The sequence below is a fragment of the Gaeumannomyces tritici genome (genome assembly GCF_000145635.1).
Source record: "Gaeumannomyces tritici R3-111a-1 unplaced genomic scaffold supercont2.2, whole genome shotgun sequence".
In the NCBI taxonomy this organism is placed as follows: domain Eukaryota; kingdom Fungi; phylum Ascomycota; class Sordariomycetes; order Magnaporthales; family Magnaporthaceae; genus Gaeumannomyces; species Gaeumannomyces tritici.
Genome location: NW_008804546.1, coordinates 6,774,672 through 6,797,780, shown reverse-complemented (window position 1 = coordinate 6,797,780; position 23,109 = coordinate 6,774,672). Strand labels below are relative to the sequence as shown.

The following is a 23,109-nucleotide window of genomic DNA, read 5'->3' as shown; positions in this document are numbered from 1 at the left end:
GTCCGAGGATCGCCTGTCCCTTGGCGCCCCCGTCAGCTCATCTCTCGCCGACCCACCGAACCGACTGGCTTTTTTGTCCCCAGGCTTGTTTAGCTCGACGCAGCCAGGATCGGCCGCTGGTTGGTGCCTAGGCCCGCCCGTTTTGATTTTTCTTCTTCTGGCTGTTAAGCTCGCCATGTCCGTGCCCTTGGCCGCTCACAGGAACAACGCCGATGGGTCTGGTGGCCTCGCCCTACGACCCCAGCAATTTGATCCAACGCCTAGCGGCGCTGGTGGCTTTCACGAGCAGTATCACCAACACCGTCCTTTAGGGCGCGAGGTAGCAGCAGTAGGAGAAGCAGAAGCAGAAGCAACCACAGCAGCAACAACAGCAGACACACCTGCTGCTGCTCGTGGCCACGAGACGACGGCACCTCTCCCTCCGTCCACATACAAGCCGCCGCCGCCGCCGCCGCCCTCCCCACCGACGACAGTGCCCACTGGAGCTGGCCTGCAGGCAGTCGCGGCAGGGGGCCCCATCCCAATCTCCGCCTGCGCTGCAGCCGCTGCGGCTGCCTCCACTGGCCCGCACGGCCCAGAGCCATCATCCCAAGCGTCCTCGCGGCTGGCCCCGTCCGAGCTCGAGCACGCCCCCAGGTCCAATCCGTCGCCGCCCGATTCCCCGCGACCATCACTGCAGTCGCCCGCCGAGCCATCAGCGAGCCGGCCGCCGTCGTCGCCAACCACCGTCGACGACTCGTACTTCTCCCCATTCCAGTCGCCAACAAGCCTCCAGCAGCAATTGCGCTGCCGTGAACTGTCCACCAAGCCCAAGCTCCATATCCCCCGCTCTCGGCTGGCCAGCAGGCAGAGCAAAAGCTCTCACCAGCCCTCACCCTCCTCCACCTCCACTTCTGCCGCCGCCACAGACGACGACAACACCCCCGTCGTCCCAGTCGCACTCCGGACGCGGGCTGCCCCCAACACCCATCGGGCCAGTCCTCGCCAAGTCACACGCCCTCCTCTGGGATCCGATCAGAATCCCCCGACACCCACATCCCCAGCCGCCGCCCTCCCGGGATCGCCTGACGCGCCTCCGCAGCCGCCGGCCAGATCCAGCGCGCGGCCGTCCGTCGCGTCGCCCGCACCACCGGCAACCCCTATCTCCGCGCGCCCTCCCGACGCTGCCGAGTCGGACGACGACAGCCACGACGACAGCCACGACGACAACGACGAAGCAGCCGACTCGTCGGACGCCGATCAAGAATCGCGCTCCTCGGAGGAGGAGTGGACGCTCGTGACGCCGCAGTCGGTCGAGCTGACGCCGGCCAAGGGACAGCAGGTCCGCATCGCCGCGCCCCGCCGGGGATCCGCCACCATGATGATGCAGGCGGCGCAGAAGCAGCAGCCGCCGGCGGCGGTGGCGCCCGCGCAGCGCCAGGCCACCATGGACGCGCAGTCGCTGTACGACGGCCAGGGGTGGGGGAGCCCGCAGCAGCAATACGTGCAGCACATGGCCCAGGACCACCAGATATACGTCCAGCAGCAGCATGCCCATCAGATCGCTCATAATCAGCAGGTACATGCGCAGAACCAGCAGGCATATGCACAGCAGCAGCAACAGCAGCAGCAGCGACAACAACAACAGCATTATCAGCCACAGCCACAGCAACAGCAGCAGCAGTCGCCGCCGCACCAGCCGCACCCGCAGCAGCAAATACCGCAGCAAGTACCGCAGCAGTATGGTCAGCCTATGCAACAATACCAACAACTCCAGTACCAGCAGGCGCCGCAGCAACAACAGCAGCAACCTCAGTTCCAGCAGTTCCAACCCCAGCAGCAGCAGCCCCAGCAGCAGCAGCCCCAGCAGCAACAGTTCCAGCTGCCGTCGCATCAAATTCAACAGCAACAACAAAGTAACCGCGAGGGCGGCCCAGAGCGCCAGACATCCTTTATTGGCCTACCCCTAATACGACGCAGCTCAACTTTTGGCGCATCATTGGGCAGGTCGCATGAGGATTTCAGGGGCATCACTGGGACACCCAGCCCAGATCCTAGCCAGGGTGGGCAAAATCTTTCTTCTCATGGGATTAACAATGGCAACAGCAATGGAAACCGACCTCCGTTCCCCAACATCCCCATTCCGCCGATTCCCCAAGACCCCGAGCCTGGCACAGGCACCCAGCTGAGCTACACGCAGACGCCCTTGAACACCTACCGGCCGCAGTTCCCCTACAACCCGCCGGGCCAGACGGGCAACTACCAAATACAGTCGCCTGTTGGCCAGCCGGGCAACTATGTCGAAGGCGGGTGGTCGTTGCCGACGCCAGTAGCGACGAACCCACCACCAGGCCAGTCGTTTGGCGGGCGACAACAGCCCCAGCCTCAAAGACTGGAACTGCAACAGGCCCAGCCGGCCGCACCAGCGCAACAGCGGACAAACGCGGGTCCTCCACCCAGCATGAACACCGCGGGCAACGGCGCACCTCAGAATACCCCTAGCCAGGAGACACAGCCGCCCGTCAAGCGTGTTCCTGTGTTCAACCCTCCGATCAACAACGGCAACCCAGTCCAGAGACTGCCACCGACCGGCGCCGGGGGGACGGGCTGGAAGCTGGAGGAATCGCGTCTCTCGGAGCCCCTAGTGGTGAGGTCGCGCCCCTCGGGAAATAACTTGGGAGACCAGTACGCCCTAGACAAGGAGACGGGCGCGCCGAGCAGAGTATCAACATCACCACCGGACTCGCCGGCACGCCTGCCCCCTGGGAGCAGCCAGTCGGCAGCCTCATCGGTTCCAGGACAGCCGCACCAGCTACAGCAGATGCAGTATATGCACCAGCAGCCTTCTTCGCCCGTATCGCAATTTAACCCCCAGCAGCCTGCTCCTGGTCCCCAGCCCATCGCGCAACCGGCGCAACAGCAGGTCAACACCCTGTCCCCCTTGCAGCCTCCAAACCCACACTTTGTTCATGATGGCCTCGGTCGTGTTAGAACTAATGACTCGACCCTTTCGGGGTCAGAAGGCCGCGCGTCGAGCTTACTGGGCAACCTACGCAGCAAGTTCCATAGCGCCGGGCCTGACGGAGCACAACCGGGTGCTATCAGGACTCAAGGTGACAACGTCTCACTCGCCAGCATCGGGAGCGGGGATCTGCCGAGCAGCCCCAAGAAAAAGACCCGCAAGCGTTCGTCGCTGTTTGGACTGAAGGGAGATGGTGCGAAGGGTGATGATGCGCCACCAAGCAGCAAGGAGAGCATCATCGCCCACTCCTCGCATAGCGCAGATCCCAGGCAGGCTCCCGCCGTGCCGGAGAAGAAGCAGGGGTTCTTCAACCGTGTCAGCACTGGCCTTGGTGGGACTTCGATGGAGCAGCCACCTAGCCAGCCGCCTCGTACTCAAACGCAACCAGGGCCCCAGCCTACCGGGTTCCCAGGAGAGCCCAACGCGCAGACTGCAATGCCTCAACAGTTTGGTATGCCGCAAATGCAGACACCGACGCAGATGCAGAACCCCGGTCTGCCCCGCACTTCGACCTCGGAGGTGGCCCCGAACGGCATGCCACAGCCTCAGGCCGACCAGATGGGTCAGCCTACGCACCGCTTCAACAAGCTGACCAACTTCCTCGGGGGCGGCGGCGACGGCAACAAGCACCAGCACCAGTCTCAGGTGCCAGCTCCTAGTATGGGGAACTCGCTTCGACCTGTCCCTGAAGGCCTACCCCTGAGCCAGTCTCCGTATAATTCGGGTCCTCAGCCCGGTTTGGGCGGGCCTCAACCAGGCGGCCCTAATCAGCAGCAGCAACCAGTTGGGCCTCAGGGACAGCAGCCTACCGGTTCCGGGCAGCAGCAGTCTGCGATGCCTGTCTATCAGCAATCACAGCGCCCGGGCCCGCCGCCTGGAGGTCAAGTCCAGCAACCACAACAGGCGTCACAGCAGCAAAACCCTGGGTTCCAAGGCCCTCAGCCTGGCATGCCTGGACCTGGCCAGAACGCGGCAATGCCAGGCTCTGGACTCGTGGGCCCTGCCGGCCGGGAGCGGAGCAGCACGGTCGGCTCACGCCCGATGACGTCGGGCATGCCGTCTCAGGCACCCGCCGATCAGGGGCCGCCTGGAAGGACGTCGATGAACCTGGCTCCCCAGCTCGCCAAGGCTCAGGCGCCGTCCATCGCCGAATCCGACCGTAGCCGAAGGGTGTCTGCCGGAAACATCCTGTCCGGAATCTTCGGTAGGAAGGGGCCAAAGGCGCCCAAGGCGCCCAAGGACAATAGGCCTCAGCCAGGCACCATGGTGCCCCTTAGACAGTCTGGCCCTATCAAGCAGCCTCAGCCGCAGCCTCAGGTGCAGACACAGCAACAGCAACCTGGACAGCCAGATAACAACGCCCCAGGGCCTCGGGGCGCAGGTCCCCAGAGCCCGGGAGGAGGCCAAACGCACATGGTGATGGTCAGGACACCTGACGGCCAGACGATGATGGTGCATTCGTCATTCCTGCTACAAATGCAGCAGCAACAGCAGCAACAGCAGCAGCAGCAGCAGCAGCAGCTACAGCAGCAACAACAACAGCCACAGGGTGTCCAAGGTCAGCGTCCGAACCCCGTCGGCCAGCAACCACAGCCTGGCGCGCCGCAGTCACAATCGCCCCCTGCCCAGTGGCCTCTTGGACAGCCACAGCAGAAGCTTCCTGTGCCTCAGCAACAGCTTCCCGTGCCTCAGCAGCCTCCGCGGGAGCAGCTGCCTGTGCAACAACAGCAGATGCCGGCGCCCAGGCCAGGTCCGGGACAACAGCCCCAGCCGCCCACCCAAGAGCGGCAGTCGCCTCAGCCTTCTGTCGGCTCGGACCACCGCACGCTGCCGTCGCAAATGGGTCAGGCACAGCCAAGCAGTCCGCTGCAGCCGTCGTCGCCCACGATCCAGTCACTCCAACATCCGACACGGAAGCCAGTGGGTTCGTTGCCGCGTGAGTCCGGCGAGGCTGGTAGTCCTGTCGATAGCATGGGACGGGCGCGGGGCGTTTCTGTCACGTCGTATGACCAGCACCCGCACCTCGCCGCCCACGCATCTCCTCCTCCGCAGCAGGCAGGCCACGTCAGGAGGGTTTCCACTCCGTCGATGCAGAACAGCCCGCCCGCCCAGCCTGCCAGCGTTGCCGGTCCCCAAGGGACGTCAATTCCCGAGAACCCCTCGGCCCAGGTCACCCCGTCGACCACCCCTGCACCACAGCAGGCTCTCCAACGCCCGCAAGGCGGGGGTCAGGTTCCTTCGCCTTTGCCCAGTCCCGGCTACCCGCCGCAGGGCGGCATGCAGTCGCTGCAGTCCACGCCCCAAACGGCTCCGGTGGTCTTGGCAGGTCAGCAGCGGAATGCTGGACCTCAGCCGGCGCAACAGCCGCCCCAGCCGCAACAAGGCCAAAGGCCGGTTGCCCAGCCTATGGGCCACCCTGTGGTCATGCAGCAGAACCCGCACCTCCAGCAACAGGCGCTGCCGGACCAGTCCCCTCCGATCCCGTGGCAGACCAACAACGTCCAGAACAGCGCTCGGCCTGGGCAGGGCCCCAACGGGACACCGCCGGCGGAGCACCAGAGCACCCTGTCCAAGTTCTTCAAGGGCCCCAAGCAGCCACAGCAGCAAGGCCAGCCCAAGACCAAGAAGAGCATCTTCGGGTTCAAGTCGTCCAAGTCGTCTGAGCCTCCGGCCAAGTCCGACTCGCCGCCTCTGGGGCCACCGCCTGGCGGTCCGCGATATGGCGACAACCCTCCACGTATTTTCGGGCAACCGATCAACGGGGGTACTCCGCAGGGCATTCCCCAGGGCGGTCCTCCCTCCCAGCCCGGCCAGTTCCAGCCAGTTCCGCTGCAGCCCGGTCAAGCGGCTCCGCCGAGCCAGGTCCAACAGCCTGTTCCAGGTCGTCCTTCCCCTCCTCAAGGCGCAGTTGCAAACCAGAATGGGTCGCCCAACCCATCCGTCCAAGGGCAGTCTCAGTTTGCACAGCCACCGCCGCAACCGCAGCAGGTACAGAGACTCCAAGGCCAACAGTCGCAACCCAGCGGGCCAGACGGAGCACTGCCGTTCCCTCACTCGCCCGCCATGTACCACTCACCCGGCGCCGTGCCTCAGCCTCTCTTCCAGGCCCAGCCCAGACCCGGGCTGCAGCAGAAGGCGCCTGCGCGCTCCTCGGAGCCCACGTACGAGTCCGTCCCCGTCCCGGCCGGTTATGCCAAGGTGCACAGCGAGGGCCGGGTGGCGCACAACTCTCCCTATCTGGTCAACCATGGACAGGGCTTCCAGCCGCAGTACCCGGGACATCCGGCAACGGCCAGCCCGCAAAACACTCCGCCGCAGCCCCAGGGGCCGCAGCAGCGTGCGCTACAGGGACAATTTGCGGACGGCAGCACTCCCCCGATGCCCCCGCCGCAACAGTCGACGGGAAGCTACCCACTGGGCATCCACAGCCCGTCGCCGCCTGGACAGAGCAACGGCCAGTTTGGAGGCCAGGCTGGCGCGTACCAACAACAAAACGCGCAGTTTGCAAACCAGAGCCCGGAAGGCCAGGGTCAGCAGTACCTTGGCCACTCTATTACGCCGTCCCTGTCGGGTGGCACGTTCATGAGTCCCTCAATGATGGGAGAAAATGCTTTCAACGGGACCCCGCCACAGCAGCACGGCTCTCACCACCATAGCTCGCAGGGTGGCTCACCGGCACCGGCAACCTCGCCATATGGGCCACCTCAACAGCAACAACAGCTTCCTGGGCAACAACAACCAGCCCATGGGCACACTCCGCCTCCGTCGTCCGCAGTCAGCAACGTCGCACCGTCCGGCGCTTTCCAGCCTGGCAGCGGACGGCCGTCACCAGCTCGCTCGCCTGAGTCTGTGCAGACGGCAAATTCGACGCCACCGCCTCTGATACAGCACCCCGGCTCTCCTCACGGCTACCCTCTCCCGACCTCTGCTACGACCTTTTCGCCCGTCAACCCTGCCGCGAGCCAGATGCCGAATCCGCCACTGCCACAGGCGGGAATGGCCGAGACCGCGCCGGGTTTTCCTCACCAGCTGTTGCAAAACACACAGCCACCGCAACGGCAGCCCAGTATGGTCAGCCATGCCTCGTCGGTTGAGCAAAACGGGTCTGCGAACATTGTCTCGCGGATGGTCAGCGGTGCAGGAAACGAGGGCTACAGCAGCATGGTCGTCTCGTCTAACGAGACGTCGCCCGCGCCGGAGCAGCACGCGATGATGCGGCCCATCAACCCACATCAGGCCAACCAGGTCCGCGGCGCCGAAGAGGAGAACATCTACGATGCATCACCTCGCCTGCCCGTGACGCAGGCCCCGTCGCCTCCGGCAATGCAGGCTCCTGTAATGCAACAGCACCAGCACCAGCAGCCCGAGACATCCCGCTCCAGAACCGCATCTCCTCCCACCCAGGCTCCCCACGTCGCGCCGGTGCCTTCACAGCCGGAGCCGGAACAGAAGACCCTCGGGGCGGTCGTGATCCCACCGTCGCCCGGCAGCGAGACGCCGCCCTCGCCTATCGACGAGGAGCACCGGGCCGCGCTGCGGGCGGCGGGCAGCGAGGCGGACCGGCAGCACCTGAGCGTCGAGGGCGGCGAGCTCGGGCGCAAGCCGACGATCCGGGCCACGTCGGCGGAGCAGTTCGAGGAGGCCAAGCGCAGGCAGCTGCTGCGCGACCTCGAGGAGAAGATCCCCGTCGTGATCCAGGAGGACGAGCCCCTCGCGGCGCCGCACAGGGAGGAGGACGGCGGCGCGCCAAAGATGAGCGCCACCAGCTACCCGGGCCAGGAGTGGAACCCGTACGGCGACTTTGAGAACTGGGAGGAGTAGTTTTGGGGTGTGTCTGAATTTTTTTTATTTTTTTGTTCCATTTGTTTATCTATAATGTCCATGTGTCTACCTCATCTCCCGTGTCCGTCTATTCTGCCATCTGCTCTCGCCGTCTCCTTTTCTGTTGCTCTCCCCAAAACAAAATCTTTGATCACATGATATCTTCACAACTATTCACCCCGCGGCCGCACATAATCTGCATATATGCACTGCCCGTCGGGCGTGGCTGCGTTTCATTTGTCTGGTTCTAGTGCTATTTTGTGTATTTTGATGAAGGAATAATGGATAATATACAAGTAGCTAATGCTCGAGATGTGCTGTCCAGCAGAACCCAATTCCCGACGTGTATGTCTCTCCTCGTGGCAAATGGCAGTAGCCCAGGCAGGCAGGGAAATATTGATTAGTCGGGGCTGACGGGCAGTTGCATCCGAGCCAACCATTTTTTTCCTGTTGCTGCAATGCAGTCCGGATTCCACGGCTTCCCATGCTGCCCGTCTCCCCACGCAGACTGAACGCAGTCGGGTTCGGTGTCTGGATTCTTCCTCTGGACGCACGGATCGGTGAATGAAGTGGGAGAGGATAAGTGTGGACGCGTTGCAATGGAAGAGGAGGGCCTCTTTCTCGCTTCGAGTTGCCAGCTGCCTCCCCCACCCACCCACCCACCCACCCACCCAACATGCAATGCAAGTCCAGACGAACCGGGAAAGCAGGACGAGCTTGGCGTAGGAAATGAAAGACCGCGAGAGAGATGGGTTAGAGAGTGAGGTGGCAAGAAGGCAACCAACAAAGAGGAGGGACTGGACGGGCTTTGCTGATGTGTCATGAACCGCGCGACTGGCAGCTATGACGGCAATGTTTCAGGAAATGATGAAAAAGAAAACACACAAAGAGAAATGAATAAAAGAAAAAGGGCCACAAATCTGCCTCGTCCGTCCCCTTGTGCCTTGCAGCAAGATACCTTCCTTGCTTTGGCACCGTTGCCCTGTGGGTGAGGTGTGTGGCATATACCAACGACGATGGGGCAGGAGCATGTGTGTGCGTGTGTGCGTGTGTGTCTCTGCTGGCGGGGGCCCTGGGCAGTCGTCAGAGGCGCAGCGTGCCACTTTACTTTTTTTTTCTTCTTTTCTCTTCATCCTAGCCCCTGGGATTGCCCATTATTAGTCCAAGTTGATTGGCAACGAGAGGCTCATCGATTGACTTGCGAGGGACACGGAGGTGAGCCCTGTAGCCTGCCCAGCCAAGGCAGGCATGATGGTAGGCACTCGGGCTAGACGAAGGAGGGGGAGTGTGTCTAGGCACAGTGCACATACAGCAGACTAGGCAGGTAAGTGCATGGCGCTAATCTTGCTGGTACTTTTTTTGCGGCTGCTTCTTCCCACTGTTCGACGCTTGTCGCACGACGTGAGGATCCGGTCCGACTGGGCAAAGCATCAAGAACGGAGGGGAGGGCAATGGTGGTCAGCAGCAAACAAGCACGGTGCGGTGCGCGACGCAGGGGGGTTGGTTCCAAGCATACATACCTGGACGACGCGCGGGAAGGCGAGGTCGTCGGTCCGCCTCACCCCGTCAGCCAGATGTCGAAACCCGACAGTGACAGCGAAAGGGTCTTCTTGGTTTGCTCTTCCCAGGGTGCGGGTTATGTAGGCACAAGAGACAGGTTACGGCACCCTAGGTCAAAGGCACCTGTTTGGCAGCGTGGCGAGGGCCCTTCCAGGGTCCCCACCGTTGCCCAGCTCAGCAGAGGTATTTGATGGAATGGCCTAGCCCGAAGGCAGAGAGGGAGGCAGCCAGGGCCGATCCCCCTCGAGAGTAGGTACTTAGCCGAATTGCATGCAGGTCGTGGGTGCGTGATGGCTCCGGTGATTGCGGCTGCAGGAGGGGGAGAAACGTCAATCCCCAATGGTTGACGTGACATGGCGCTCGCTCTCGATGCTCTCCTTGGACCGGGCCTCTTGTCGGGGTCCGGCTCAATTTGGCTGTGCATGTGGTTTATCAACTCTGCAGCCACGCTCACTAGCCCATGCCCACCTCTCGGTTCTGGTTCTGATGGGTACCCGAAGATAATGCCTGATTGGTTGCCTTATCATGTCTTGGAATTGGCGGACGACAACGCAGCCACAACGCCGTAGTTCGCATTTTTGCAGCCCTTGTCGTTCATGTCAACGGAAAAAGGCAACCAACCATCCACTTTGTCAGCTGATAGAGGTCACGTCCATCTCGAGACACCGACAAAAACGGAACGAGGGAAAAAAACACAGCACATACCCCTACGACACGGCATGCAGAACGTACTTTCCGACGGCGCCGCATAGATTAATTTGCTGCAAGTCCGCGTCCTCTCACCTCTAAGCTGCCGGCCGCAGCAGCGGAATTCTTGCCACCCGCAGCTCGGCTCAGCAGACGCTGCACTCCTCAGTGGTCAGCATCGGGAGCTGCCATCGCGAGGAGGGCGCCATTGGCGGCCACCCTCCCACTCACCAGCTCGCGGTTGGGTAGCAGCGCCAAGTGGTAGAGAAAGATATCTATCGTCGGCAGGCAGGTACTTTCCGAGATAAAGGGTGTAAGGCCAAGGTGAGGCGAGGGCCAGGTCGGTGTGTGTGTTCTGCTTGTGCTGCCTTGCGACGTGTCGGGCCTTGTTGGGCCGCTCGTCTGGCGTCTCGGCGGCTTGATGACAAGCAGAGAGCCCCGGCTGGCGGCTCCTCCTCACCTCTCTGCCCACCACGACGCCGACTGCCTTGACCTGATCAGCCCGGATCGGGCGCAGCAAGCCATCGACTCGACCACAGAGCGTGTACCTCGGAGCGCGTGGCACTGCCGGTTCTCCAAATCACGGGACGCTGCTCCTTGCTTTGGCCAGAGATCCCCGTCTTTCCTCAACCGAAGTGGGAAGCCTGCAGGCCGGCGACTGCGGTGCCGTTTCGGTTGGTGAGTCGAGTCTCCACCGTATTCCCGTCCATGTGCTCACCAGCGAAGCTACCCCTGCTCTCCCCTTTCCCTTCCGAGCCGCAGGACCTGTCACCTACATCCAACCTTCAAAAACTCCCCGTCAGCACCACCCACAACACTTGCTTCTTCTCCCTTGGACAATAAAGTCCGTTTCCCTTTTCTGCCCTTTTGCTTTTGCAGCCGGCGACCCACCAATTCCATGCCTTGCTTCGGTCTCTAACATTTGGTTGGTCGGGGTCTCGGGTAGGCAGTAACATACTATGAGCCGCTCAGAACATACCATGTGGGACAGGACTGGGGAAAGCATGTGCGACCAGCCAGAAGAAGAAAAAGAAGAAGGACAAGAGCATCAGCAGCAGCAGCAGCAGCAGCAGCAGCCTCTGCTCGAGGGTTCTGCGGCCGCCAACGCCGACAGGCCGCCACCCCTAGTCGAGCAGAGGCGCTTGCCAGGAGCGGGCCCTGTGAGGTCACAGCCTTGGCCGCAGCCCCAGCCGCAACCACAACGACAGCCGCAGCACCATTATCAGCAACAGCACCCGCTGCCGCCGCAGAGACAGGGCCACAATGTGTTTACACCCGCCAGGCGGCCCCCCACCGGTCCAGCTGCCGGAAGACTACCCCCGCGTGGTCCCGCGCCGCGCCCACCAGCTGGTATTCCGAGGGCCTTTGAGACGCCACTTGACTCGCGTGAGTTGACCACCCGTATTGCCTGCCAGACAGAGGAACGCTTGGGAAGCAAACATCTGACCAATGCCACGCATATCGCCATCTAGGCTTCGCCCTTGTCGAGAAGCCGAAGCGCTTTTTCACCGTCGGACGCATCTTCAAGACGGTCTGGTTCGAGCCAGGCGGCACCGCCCTGGCCGGCACGCCTGGGTCGCTCGGCCCCGGGCAGCAGCAACGGCAGGATGTCGACTATGCGCAGGCTTGCCCGGCGTTCCACTCGGAGAAGCCGCACGCAAAGTTCCGGTGGTTCGTCGTAGTGCGGCGGCGCCTGCACCACTCGCTCTGCTTCTCCATCACCACCTCCAACAACGGCCGCAACAGCAACAACGGTGGCGGCAACATCCCCGGCGGCCCGCGGCAGGGTGTGCGGGGAAGGCCGAGGGACTTTGTGGTGCTGTACTCGGCGGCGGCGGCGGCGGCTGGGACGAGCGGCGAGGCGCCGACGGGGCCGACGCCCAGGCCGCCCTCGCCCATGGAGGGCGAGGGCATTGACAGGGCCCCGCTCGGGGTCATCATCGAAGACGGGGCGCAGGCCATCTCGCCGCTAGCGCGGCTCGACTGCGGGCGCATCTACACAGTCGAGGACAACGTCAAGGTCATGAAGATTGGGCGCATCCATACGGACGGGCTAAAGAAGCTGGACGAGTACTTCAGGGAGTCGGTCAGCTGAGCATATGCATTGTGGGCCGTTGATGTTGTTGGCTAAAAGCCAGGTGACGGAACTGGAGGCATCAAATTTGTTGGAGGCGTTTGTGATTTGTGGCAACGGCGGTTGGTTGGGCCCTTGTAATTTCCCCGTGTTTCTGTGCAGTTCTTCCTTCTGCTGGCCCAACTCTAACCAAAGACAGAGACAATCAAATGCTATTAACTGCACAGACGTCCATGTGACCTCGTCGGCGTCGAGTGTCGCTGCCCAATCTGACGGCTGGGGTGCGTGTGCGTGGGGCGTCGAACGACTTGGGCGGCGCCCGCTATAGCCCACCAGCATCTCGTAATATCGTAATAGTGCCAGGACTGCACCACGAAAACCAAAAGCTGGCACTATCAGGTATCAGGCCACCGTGGGAAAGCTGTGCAATGTGCGGACCCGCGGCGCTGCTGCCTTTCGTTCTTGGCGTCTTGTGCTTTGCGTTTTGTGTTTTGGTAGCGGTAATGGTGCGACCCTGCCGGTGTAGCGAGCCGGGCTTGTTTGTATTCTTCCTTTGTCAAGGTCATCATGCAATCCCGCCATCGAGATCTCCAAATTTGAAGCCTGTCCGAATCCGTCCATGGTGCCATTCGCAGGCGGAAACTCAACGGGTTCGGCAGGCGCGGCTAGAAGCCTAAACGGCTGGTGGCTCCAGTTATTGACTCCCCGCCCGGAAGGCACCCTCCGGAAAACCATCCATGATTGCGAGCAGGTACGCCAGTGTGGGCAGCGTTAGCCCCACCATGCGCCGACACGGTGGATCACTGTTTGCCATGTTCTGTGATGCCCCCATGAGCCCATGCCCGAGCGAGGGGGCTGCTCCATGGGCCCATTCCCAAGCACCTCATCTGCCGCGCGACGACTTGGCGGCCTTGGGCCAGACCTTTCCGCCGCGCCCGCCGCCTGCCTGGTACCGCCCCCAGATCGACCCACGCCTCTCACCGGTCGGGTCTTTATACGTAAAACAAATGCCCGAGGGAAAAGGGGGCTAGCCGCTGACGGTATAAAGCCCAAACGTGCTCTCCGTGTGACCTGTCGAGGCCTGCTTCTGGCCGTTGAACGAGCAAACGCTTATCCCGTCTAGGTGTACCAAGAAACTGCTACGTCGGGCGGACAAAGGAACACACACGCGCACACCCCCTCGTCTCGTCCAGCCGTGCCGTAGATAAGACCTAGCTTTCTTCCCGAGCCACATCTTCTCTTCTTCTTCCGGACACACAGCAAGCGGACGAGACAAGATTCGAACGCACACGCACACACATGCACCAAACACACTCGCCAACACTCTCACACCCGCATACCAAGACACAAAACACCATGCCTATGCCGACCCTCCGCACCGAGCAGAGGTACCTGGCTGACCAGGGCCGCCTGGCCGGCCAGACGGCCCTCGCCGCCGCCCGGGAGCGCAACGCCGAGGGCGCCAACGGCCGCCTCGACATTTCCGAGGGCACCGCCGCCATACACCCCAACACGGGCATCCGCAAGGCCCACTCGGTCGGGTGCACCCAGTCCATGGAGCACAGCTCTGGCATGTGGTACGACGGCCGCGAGCTGGGCTCGGGCACGCTCGAGAAGGTCGACTTCGAGCCCGTCCAGAGCCCCTGCGGCGCCGTCAGGCCCGACGGCGCCCTGTTCATGTGCTACTATGACGGCGAGCTATACGCCGACTCGGAGGCCTGCTACTCGGACGAGGACGAGGACGTCTACGGTGACGATGATGATGATGAGGATGACGACGGGACCGACGGCGCCGCGACCAACGACGACGACGACGACGACGAGGATGCCGACAGCGAGAGCCCAGACGACATGCTCTACATGCGCTACTGCTCCGACTCCAAGCAGGCCCCGGCCGTGGTCGAGCACGAGCTCGACATGGACAAGCTCTCGTTCGGGCAGTGCAAGCACATGAGCTCGCCCGTCGACCCCCACGACCTCCATGGCAGGCTGATGCTCGTGCAGGGGCAGGACTTCTCTTCCTAGAGTGAAGTCCTTCCTTCATTCCTCGCGCTTTTGCTGTCATCTCCTCAATGATGAAAGCCAAGCAATGTCCAGATTCCAGGTCCTTGTGGGGACTAGTCTGGAAGCGGGCTAGGTGCCCAGCGGTTCGCTTTGCTCAGCCCCCTTGGCGATCCAGCCCCGCTTCCTCGGCGGAATCTGGCGGCGTGTGCCCAGCTGCCACCGCCAGTCCAGCCAGGGGTGGCCCCTCCTCCGGCAGCCGCTCTCCAGAGACGAAGGCTTGCGTCGTCGTGCAGCTCAGGGGTGTTCCGCGAGGGGTCCTCCTTGAAGTCCACAAGCGCGGTCTGCGCTCGAGGACACGGATGACGAGGGGGTCTTGGGGGGGCGCGGCACAATCACCCTACGTCCACAGCCGCTCCAGAGCCCCTGTCAGGCACATGCCCAAGCCAGACAATGGACCACCACTGCTCTTGTCTAGCCTCTCCATGTGGAGGCGGACGTCATAATCACTTGCCCCTCGTGTTGACGGGTGGCCGTCGGGACTCGTCCGCGGCCTCGAGCACCTCGTCACCCATCTCACATTGGGCCTCCGTCGCGCCCCGTTGCCGACGCTGGTGTGACTGGAGTACTGCCACTCACCCCCATTCGCACTGCCGCTGGCTGCCGTTGCGGAGATGGTGGTGCCGGCGGCGGCCAAGCCCCAGCAGACCTCTTGCTGTTGCTGCCCTGTGGTCCAGCAGCTCAAGGCATGGCCGCCTTGGGTGGCGCAGAAGACGCACCTGGTGGTTCATAAATGCCCACCACAGGACGTTGCCTTGTCGGCAAGTCTCCCACCGGCAGGTGGGCAGTCCTCCTGCGTGGTATCCGCATCTAGGATACTGTATCAACCATGTGTGCTGTTTTTGTTCTTAATAGTGCTGTTGCTGCTGTTGTTGTTTAGTTGGCGCAAGTTCGTAGGCACACGGTAGATGTGCTGCGATGCTTTACTTTGTACAAAGATCAATCTCTACACATGGGACGGAATACAAAAAAAAAACCCTAATCCAGTTGGAATCCTGTCAACCCATGTTATGATCTAATGTAGGTTGTGTTTAAAATGGATACCAGACGAGGAAGACTAACTACCCTTGACACTTGCTTCGACTTTTGCTACATTATATGGGGATCAACTGCTGTCATGCCCCGTGATCGGCCGTTTGAGCAGCCTGGTCCTTCCGCACATCTCTCCTTTGGCCAAGCGCCCACCAACAACAAATGGATACTACCATGTCGGCCGCTGGAACTATGGGACACAGGCAGTAGTGGCGATTTTAGCTCGCGATGGGGAACTATTGCAAAGTACAAGTGTATGTCGTAGACCGACTACCTGGAGCTCAACTTCAGTGTCACTCCTAGTCGAAGCTACCGGGGCTGGGCGCTGCAGAGGCTGGCGAAAGTCTCTTATACGCAGCGAGCCTCGATATTGGGCGGCTCAGGCCGTGGATATTTGAGGTGATGCCCGCCCGTATACGACAAATATTCAAAGAAATGGTTAAACACATAGTGATATTATGAGAGAGTCTAAGAAATTATTTTATCGATTGAACCAAGTGACTAAATATTTTGCAGATTCTTGCAGGACCTCACTGCAAATAGCTTCCCCCCCAGTGACATGCACAGATAGATCATGCGCCAACCACAGCAGGCGGACAGCATTGCCACCTCGGCTCGCCACTGCAGATGAGCTGGGCTGACTTGAACGACGAGCAGCGAGGTGTTGTTCTGCTAGATCCCAGCACCCTCGCATGCTAGAGATGATTGCCCAGAGCCCTTACAGTCTTAGAGAGGTCAAATCAAGGAAAATGGAAAGAAAAAGAAAAAGAAGAAGGGAGGGGAGAAGAAGAAGAAGAAGAAGAAGAACAGGAAAAACAAGAAGAACAAGAAGGAAACAAGGGGAAGGAGGCGAGAGGCTTGGGATGGTGGCAGAATGCCCGTAGTTGTCCTGGCGACGTCTCGTAAGGCTCGCCGAGCGAGCCGCCTCCCTCTGCGTCCAGGCGGCGTCCTGGGCGGCCACCTCGATCATGCCGTCAATCATGGCTGTTTGTTCGGTATTGCAAGAGGTCAGAAACTTGGCGGAGCTGCGTGGATAACATAAAATAGAGGGAGGAAGATGTGTCAGGGTTTGAAAGCTCACTTACTGCGACTTATGGGTGCAGCAACCAAGCCGTCGAGGTAGAGCGAGTTGACGGCCGTGACGATCCAGTCGCGGTGCGCCTGGTCGAGCGCGGCACGGCGGGCGCAGCGGTCGATGTGATCGATCGAATGGCCCACAGGACCAAGCTCGAGGTAGAGGGACCTGGGGCACACCCTGCTCATCTCGCCAATGTTGAGAATCTGGTAGGTGAGGTTGGTGCTCGCGCTTGCGTTGGCGTCCTTGATGGCCCAGAAGACGACGCCGGCGGGTGGCTCGCTGCCAGTTATGTAGAGGCCAAACATCTATTTTGGGAGAGGAAAGGGTTTAGTCTGTCTGTTAATCACAGGTGGGGGTAGTCGGCTACTCAGGGCAACTCGGTGGAGAGGTAGCAAGGCAGCAGAAGACTTACGGCGTTCGGGGACATGTCAGGGGAGTCAGGACAGGCCATGAAGATGCAGATCTTGTCCGCCTCTGGGTCGGTAACTTGGCATGTGTAGGTACCGGATTCCCATGTCGGATTGGAAGCGTCGGAAGCAGACATGATGGCTGAAGGTGTGGCGACTAGAGGTGACTCCACCCCGCATCTCTGCGTTGTGGCCTTTCAACGTGACGAGGAAGGGACCTCACTGTGCCCACGAAGGTAGGGAAGGAGCCACGGTCTTCTAGGAGAGGGAGTGCGTGTGGGAGCAGAGTCGTGCCTGCATGGAACGACGAGGAGCAGGCGGCAGACTGTTTGTTGGGCAGTGCCAAGCTCCGCCGATGACGAGCCTGTTGCCGTCTAGGAGAAGGGTCACTCTTGCTCACATGCAAAGCTGAGGGGATGCAGGCAGTTAGACGGAGCGTTTCTTCCGGCTTCTTAGGCAGCCGTGTTAAAGGTACGGCCGTTGGCCCATTTGCAGTTGAGGAAGGAGACACTCTCTACTGTCTCAAATGGATGTTGAGCCTTGGGAATGCTCTAGCGGGTAGGCTCACGGGACCAGGATATAGTGGTAGTGTGTTCCCAGGACGGAACAGCTGGTTGACCGTGTACAGTCTATAAGCGACAGGTGAAGCTTGAGTGCTTGGGACTTGCTGGTCAAGGTCTGTCTATGCAAATCATGTATGGTTCCAATACGCATCTGCTGACCCAGGGCGTGCTTGCCTCTCGTAGCCGGATGTCCATGGCAGCCGTCTCAGACCATATGCCTCTGAGCTCAGCTGTGGAAGGCGCCTGCCTCAACGAGTGGAAGAAGCGGGCTTGTGTGTCTCTGTGGGGCTCAACAAGTTGGTGAGTTTGGATGTCTGCCGTGAGGAAGGAGCAGGTCAAGCTTCCCGTCTACTAGTCTGCTTTAAAGTCTGGCCCATCGCCCATGTCTTGTCATGGAACCTAGCGACACTCCAAGGTAACGAGGAAGAAAAAACGTCTGATCCAGCCTGCATCTCACGCGGCCTAGTCTGGCAGCGCATCGTCACTTGTTTCCCCCTTTTACCGGCTCTCCTAGTCTGGCAGCGCATCGTCACTTGTTTCCCCCTTTTACCGGCTCCTCCTTTTACCGGCTCCTCCTTTTACCAGCTCCCCCTTTTTGCCAACTTGGTATCCCCCGGAATCGTTCGCAATGGAGGCAAGGGACTTAGCATCCATCTTCAACCAAACCAACCCGGTCCCCCGAGCCCTGGAACTCATCGATACTGCTGGGCTCGCCGAACCTTTCGACTCCCTGCTCACCTCTTTTGTCCAGAGTGCTGCGGTCAATCGCGATGCTGCCGAGTACATCCTGCGGTCCTGTACCGACTGGTACGATGATGAGGTGCTCCGCAGGGATCTCTACTGCCTGGTCTCGGACTGGCGCCAGATTGTGGAAACAGGTGAGCACCAGCTGGGGGACACTTCCCGGGCACACTCGCCTCTGTCCTTTTTCTTTCTTCGCATAACAGCTAACCGGGTGTTCCCACGCGCGGCATCACAGTATTTGTTCACGGCTCCCTGCCACCACCACCCGATGAGAAGGCAGAGGCCGTCATCAGGAAGCGAGACGCCGGCAGATGCTGCATCACAGGCAAGACCGGCTCCTACGGCGATCCCCTGGTGATTGTGCCCGTGATCCCCATCCCGCTCTTGTGGGAGACTCTGGTACAGCAGAACCCGCGCATCGGACAGATGCTAGAGGCATTTTTCGGTGCCCAACTCACCAGCTGGTTTGAGTGGTACTTGAGAGGCACGCACTATATGAACCCCTATCACACCCACTGGCTCGTCCGCAAGTCGGCAGCCGACGCCTTTGCCCAGGGATTCCTGGCTCTGAAGAAATGGCCGTTATCCCAAGTCGAGGTAAGCCGTTGTGCTCCAGGGCCCTCCGTTTTATACTGTCGTCACGCTTTCTCCGCTAACTCATGGTTTCTGGGCGCTCCCTGACTAGTTTACTGTCGAGGACACTGACGTATTCCCAATGGAGTACCCGATCGACAAGGTCGGCCCGGTCGCGCTGCTGGTTGACCACTCGCGTCAGGGTAGCCCAAAGGTAGACTGGAGGCTTCTGGTCACCCAGGAGATGCTCTCTGAAAGCATCCGGTGGCTCGCCATAGCCCGAGAGCTTGAGCGGCGCCGGGCTCAAACTCCCACTGCGGCGCAGCACGGGACTGTATTTGCAAGGTTGGACCTGGCCGCAAAGGCTGTCCGCCCCGTCGGAAGACTCCTAGGAGGAGCACTCCTGGCTCTGTGGCGCCTGGCCCCGACCAGACTGCGCGTCGTTGTCTACAAGCTCCTGGCTCTGTGGCGCCTGGCCCCGGCCGGACTGCGCGCCGCTGTCCTGGCTCTGTGGCGCCTGGCCCCGGCCAGACTGCGCGTCGTTGTCTACAAGCTCCTGGCGTCGGCGGGACGCTGGCTGTACGGAGAGGGACCTGCGCAGACCCAGAGGCTGCCATTCGGGCTGTACCTCAAGAAGAACAAGAACGGGGAGGCTGCGCGCAACGAGTTCAACGCGCTCAAGATCGTGCGCCGCTACACGTCAATCCCGGTGCCGGTGCCGCTCGACCTGGCCATTGTGCCGGCTCCCCCAAGCGAGGGCGCCGACAATGAGGGCTACATGCTCACCACCCACGTGCCCGGCAGGACGCTCGCTGTGGCAAGCAAGGTCATGTTGGAGAGGGACCGCCGGGCCTTCGCCCGCCAGATGCAGGTGTACCTGCAGCAGCTCCGGGCCGTACCCAACACGGCCAACCAGCACGCCATCTCCAACTCGCTCGGAGGGCCGATCTTCGACCCCCGAATCAATGGCTCCCGTGCTCCCTTGGGCCCGTTCAGGGACGAGGCCGAGTTCAACAGGCTGGGCCTCGCGGTCGCCGACGACCCGGCCAGGGCCGGCCACGCGGTGTGTTTTACCCATGCCGGGCTCAACGCCGGCAACGTCCTACTCGACTACGTCCTGCTGTGGGACGGCACGCGCGGCTGGAGGGTCACCGGCATCGTCGACTGGGAGATCTCGGGATTCTTTCCAGAATACTGGGAGTTTACCAAATGCCTATTCGAGCAATACAAGCCCACCTCACTGGTGGTCAAGGACCTGTTTCGCGGCGCCTTCCAGGGCAATGACGAGTATGAAAGGGAGCACCAGCTGGAGCGGGAGTGTTGGTACCAGGTGCTGGGTGCCCCGGTGGCTCGGTGGTTTGCTGAAACTTTGTAAACGAGCACAATTCTAGTAATAGAATCCTAGCTGTATGTTTGGGCCCAAATCGTTATCTAGGGTGTTGGCACACGAACAAACCGAACTAAGCCCTCGACTCTTGTTGCCACTGCATCTAACGACACTCAAGCACGGGGGAAGGCTGCCCATACCGTCAGTACAAACTCGCCCAGCTCTACATTTATTTCCTTGCGAATCTGCCTCCCCCCACCCCCTATCCTCTACCACCATGATCAAACCTGCAGCGGGAGGCTCCTCCAGTCGTCCCGCCAGTCGCTGCTCCCCTCGCGGGGCGGCCACAGGCGGCGAAAGTTGTGGATGGCCGACGAGACGGTGAGGGAGGGCGCCTCGCCGTTGCGTCGCGTATAGTCGCGGTCGCGGGCTTCGCGGGCGGCGACGCCCAGCTCGCGCACCGCCACCCCGCCGGCGGCGTCTTGGTCGCCGCGCACGGCCGGCTCGACCAGCCACGAGCGGCTCAGGTTCTCGATGACGTGGAAGACGTCGTCGTAGCGCCCCGGGCGGCCCAGGTCGTCACCGCCCGTCGTGTATATCTTGAGCCACTGGAGCCGCCGCCGCCGGCCGTCGCCCCCGGCACCGCCCCCATGCGCTCGCCTGCTGGCGTGCACCACGTCCCAGATGGACCGGGCCAGGCCCGCGTCGACGGCCGAGTTGTAAAAGGCGTTTACGATGTCGCCGTTGCGCACGTAGTGGGGCGGGTCGTGGTCGCTGTGTTCGTCGTCTTCCATGTAGAGCGGGTTCCCGCGCTGCCAGACGTCGGCGCGCGAGTCGTAGCGGCCCGAGCAGTCGAGCGTGACCAAGAGGCGGCGCAGGCGCGGGAAGCCGCCGAGGGCGCGGTAGAGCTGCACCTCGCGCGTGTCGGACCGCGTGCGCTTGACGGGCAGCGACAGCTCCTCGAGCCCCGGGCACTGCGCCTGCAGCCGCAGGATGCACTCCCTGGTGATGGCCATGGGCGGCAGCGGCCGGTCCATGTAGCCGTTGCGGATGGGCTCCCACGGCGACAGGGAGAGGCTGCGCAGCGTCGGCCCGTGGCGCGCCAGCATCCTGTCCACTATCTCGGGCTCGAGATGGCCGGAAACTGCGAGCTCGACAAGAGGCACCAGGCTGTCGAAGAAGTCGATTGCGCACTTGGTTGGGCTTGGCCTCTCGGAACCCTCTTGGTCTGGATGGTTCTGGGGTGCCAAAAGGTTCGCGGCGCTCTCAAAGTCGTCATAGTGGATGGGGTCCTCGTCGTCTTGGATTTCCCGCATTAGGCGGATCCGGAGGGTGCTGAGGTTAGGGAAAGGCTTACGCGTCGCCATCCATTCCAAGGCATCGGCTGTCACTCCAGAATGGGACCCGAGGCCGGCGCCGAGGTCAAGGTGGCGTAAGCAGGCAAAGTCGGTGACTGCCTCCCACTTCTCCAGGAACTCCTTGTTGATAGGGGCCACTCCCGAGGGCGACCACGAGGTTAGCGAACCCTTGCCGCCAGAATCTGGCACGAAGCCCGGCAGCCCTCCCCAGACTACGGGCTCGGTCGGCAGAGCAGGCTGTGGGTCCCCTATTCGGTCCATCGATGCCACTGGGCTGGGCAAGGCCAGGAAGACGGTGCGGACCATCTTCAGGTTGGGAGCGAGGCCGGAGACGAGCTCCAGCATGGCCTGCTCGTTAAAGTCATCGTCGCCCTTGCGGTCGCGAGACGAGTACTTTAGATGAACAGTGTGTAGACAGGGCGACGTCGCCAGCGCCAGCTCATGCGGGTCAAGTGCCGGCAGACGGAGGCTGCGCAGGCGAAACGACATCAGGTGCAGCTTGCAGCGCGGGTGGTGCGTGTGGATGACGTCCAGGAGACTTGGAGGAAACTGGTTGCGGCAGTTGTAAACCATCTTGGCCAGGTAAGGCAGCTCCGCCACCAGTCGGACGAGCGGGCCCCAGGCTTGATCCTCGTCGGGTGGGCACCGCATAGGCTCCTCGAAGCGGTAGCCATCATATGGGTGTGGCTCCACGTCTCCCAGGATCTCTGACACGCCCGTCCGCTGGAGCCACGCTTGGATATGTTCGAGCCACGACGTCAACTCGTAATATGCCCCCCTTCTGGGGTGTTGCGGCGCTGCGGGGCGCTCTTCCTCTCGTAGTATGAGGTGCCCCTCGACACTGAGACTGCGCACCAGCTCGTGGCAGTCTCTCGTCCTGATGATCTCGGTCACAGCCGCAACGTCCCTCGCTAGCGTGGCCGGGTCGTCAACCCTGAGGCTGACATGCCGGAAGATGAACTTGCGCGCGGCCTTGTTGCAGGCCTTGCTTGCTGCCGAGAAGGCAAAGATGCTGGGGCGGTGAGCCTCCGACACATATCCGGCTATGTGCTCCCTCGTCTCCAGGGGCAGGCCCTCGAGCATGACCTCCCGAGACATGGTGGGTGGTTCAGCGTCGGATGTCGGCGAACAGGCGGGTACGCGGGTAGGATATGGGAGGGCGGATGGTGTGGGATAGGGTAGGCGCGTCAGTGGAGAGAACAGGGGCTGAAGAGGGACGAGACCGGTAAAGAGGGGAACGGTGGAGAGCGGAAACTTAAACTGGGCACCCATGGCCTCCCCATCGACGTCTCTATATACCTCCCGGACAGAAATAAAGCCGATACCGAGAATCGGGCGTTCCCTCCGATAGGGTGCGAAGTGCAATAACATACGGAGATGCATATAATGCTGCTTCCATGTTGTGGCAAGGCCTAACCGACATAACAGGCAAAGAAAAAGGGGGTGTGGATAACAAGGAGATTCCGAGTATCTGGGCGGATGGAGCTAGGGGCGGGGTTACACTCTTCTCGCGGGGATCAGCCAAGCAAATCAACCCAGCAGCAAGCAGGCTCAAAGGTGTGCCGGGGATGTAGAACATGGTTCTCGGGGCAGAAACCCGCTGCGTTGCGACTGCAGCCGGAGTGATTACTGCACCTACGTGGTGTCTGCCCTGCCACCTTCGCCAATGTTAGGTGTGTGGCCTTGACATGGGTGTGCGGACTCGTAGGCCCTCATTGGGTGAACCCAGGCGCCAACTGGGTGCAAAAGCAAGCACATATGCAGACGCACAGCAACATTAGTGGGGGGCATCAAGGCCGGGTGTGCTGTGACGAGATGAAAAG

At 61.5% G+C, this 23,109-nt stretch overlaps 6 protein-coding genes across 6 annotated transcripts; 4 read left to right on the top strand and 2 right to left on the bottom strand.

Moving 5' to 3' along the window:
• The first annotated feature begins 63 nt into the window (after positions 1-63).
• Positions 64-8,180, top strand: GGTG_04864 (hypothetical protein). The gene has a single exon (XM_009222662.1). It carries the CDS (start codon positions 176-178, stop codon positions 7,820-7,822), a length of 7,647 nt encoding a protein of 2,548 aa, XP_009220926.1. The 5' UTR covers positions 64-175; the 3' UTR covers positions 7,823-8,180.
• A 1,707-nt stretch (positions 8,181-9,887) lies between these two features.
• On the top strand, positions 9,888-12,371 carry GGTG_04863 (hypothetical protein). The gene is made up of 3 exons (XM_009222661.1): positions 9,888-10,747; positions 11,016-11,455; positions 11,542-12,371. Exons 2-3 carry the CDS (start codon positions 11,029-11,031, stop codon positions 12,162-12,164), a joined length of 1,050 nt encoding a protein of 349 aa, XP_009220925.1. The 5' UTR covers positions 9,888-10,747; positions 11,016-11,028; the 3' UTR covers positions 12,165-12,371.
• A 762-nt stretch (positions 12,372-13,133) lies between these two features.
• On the top strand, positions 13,134-15,584 carry GGTG_04862 (hypothetical protein). The gene has a single exon (XM_009222660.1). It carries the CDS (start codon positions 13,443-13,445, stop codon positions 14,166-14,168), a length of 726 nt encoding a protein of 241 aa, XP_009220924.1. The 5' UTR covers positions 13,134-13,442; the 3' UTR covers positions 14,169-15,584.
• GGTG_04861 (hypothetical protein) lies at positions 14,545-16,879 on the bottom strand (the record flags this gene model as incomplete). Its single annotated transcript, XM_009222659.1, has 4 exons — positions 16,727-16,879; positions 16,322-16,619; positions 16,134-16,220; positions 14,545-14,870 (listed from the first exon to the last, which is right to left on the bottom strand). The coding sequence occupies exons 1-4, from the start codon at positions 16,856-16,858 to the stop codon at positions 14,545-14,547; spliced, it is 843 nt and encodes a 280-aa protein (XP_009220923.1). The 5' UTR covers positions 16,859-16,879.
• A 1,033-nt stretch (positions 16,880-17,912) lies between these two features.
• Positions 17,913-19,885, top strand: GGTG_04860 (hypothetical protein; the record flags this gene model as incomplete). The annotated part of the gene is made up of 5 exons (XM_009222658.1): positions 17,913-18,162; positions 18,264-18,625; positions 18,714-19,286; positions 19,406-19,664; positions 19,833-19,885. The coding sequence occupies 5 exons, from the start codon at positions 17,913-17,915 to the stop codon at positions 19,883-19,885; spliced, it is 1,497 nt and encodes a 498-aa protein (XP_009220922.1).
• Positions 19,886-20,209: 324 nt separating this feature from the next.
• On the bottom strand, positions 20,210-22,384 carry GGTG_04859 (hypothetical protein; the record flags this gene model as incomplete). Its single annotated transcript, XM_009222657.1, has 1 exon — positions 20,210-22,384. The coding sequence occupies one exon, from the start codon at positions 22,382-22,384 to the stop codon at positions 20,210-20,212; it is 2,175 nt and encodes a 724-aa protein (XP_009220921.1).
• Positions 22,385-23,109: the final 725 nt, after the last annotated feature.

Coding starts and splice junctions, on each gene's coding strand:
- GGTG_04864 (XM_009222662.1), top strand. CDS start 176: ATGTCCGTGCCCTTGGCCGCTCACAGGAACAACGCCGATGGGTCTGGT.
- GGTG_04863 (XM_009222661.1), top strand. CDS start 11,029: ATGAGCCGCTCAGAACATACCATGTGGGACAGGACTGGGGAAAGCATG. Junction 11,456..11,541: donor TGAGACGCCACTTGACTCGC/GTGAGTTGACCA, acceptor ATCGCCATCTAG/GCTTCGCCCTTGTCGAGAAG.
- GGTG_04862 (XM_009222660.1), top strand. CDS start 13,443: ATGCACCAAACACACTCGCCAACACTCTCACACCCGCATACCAAGACA.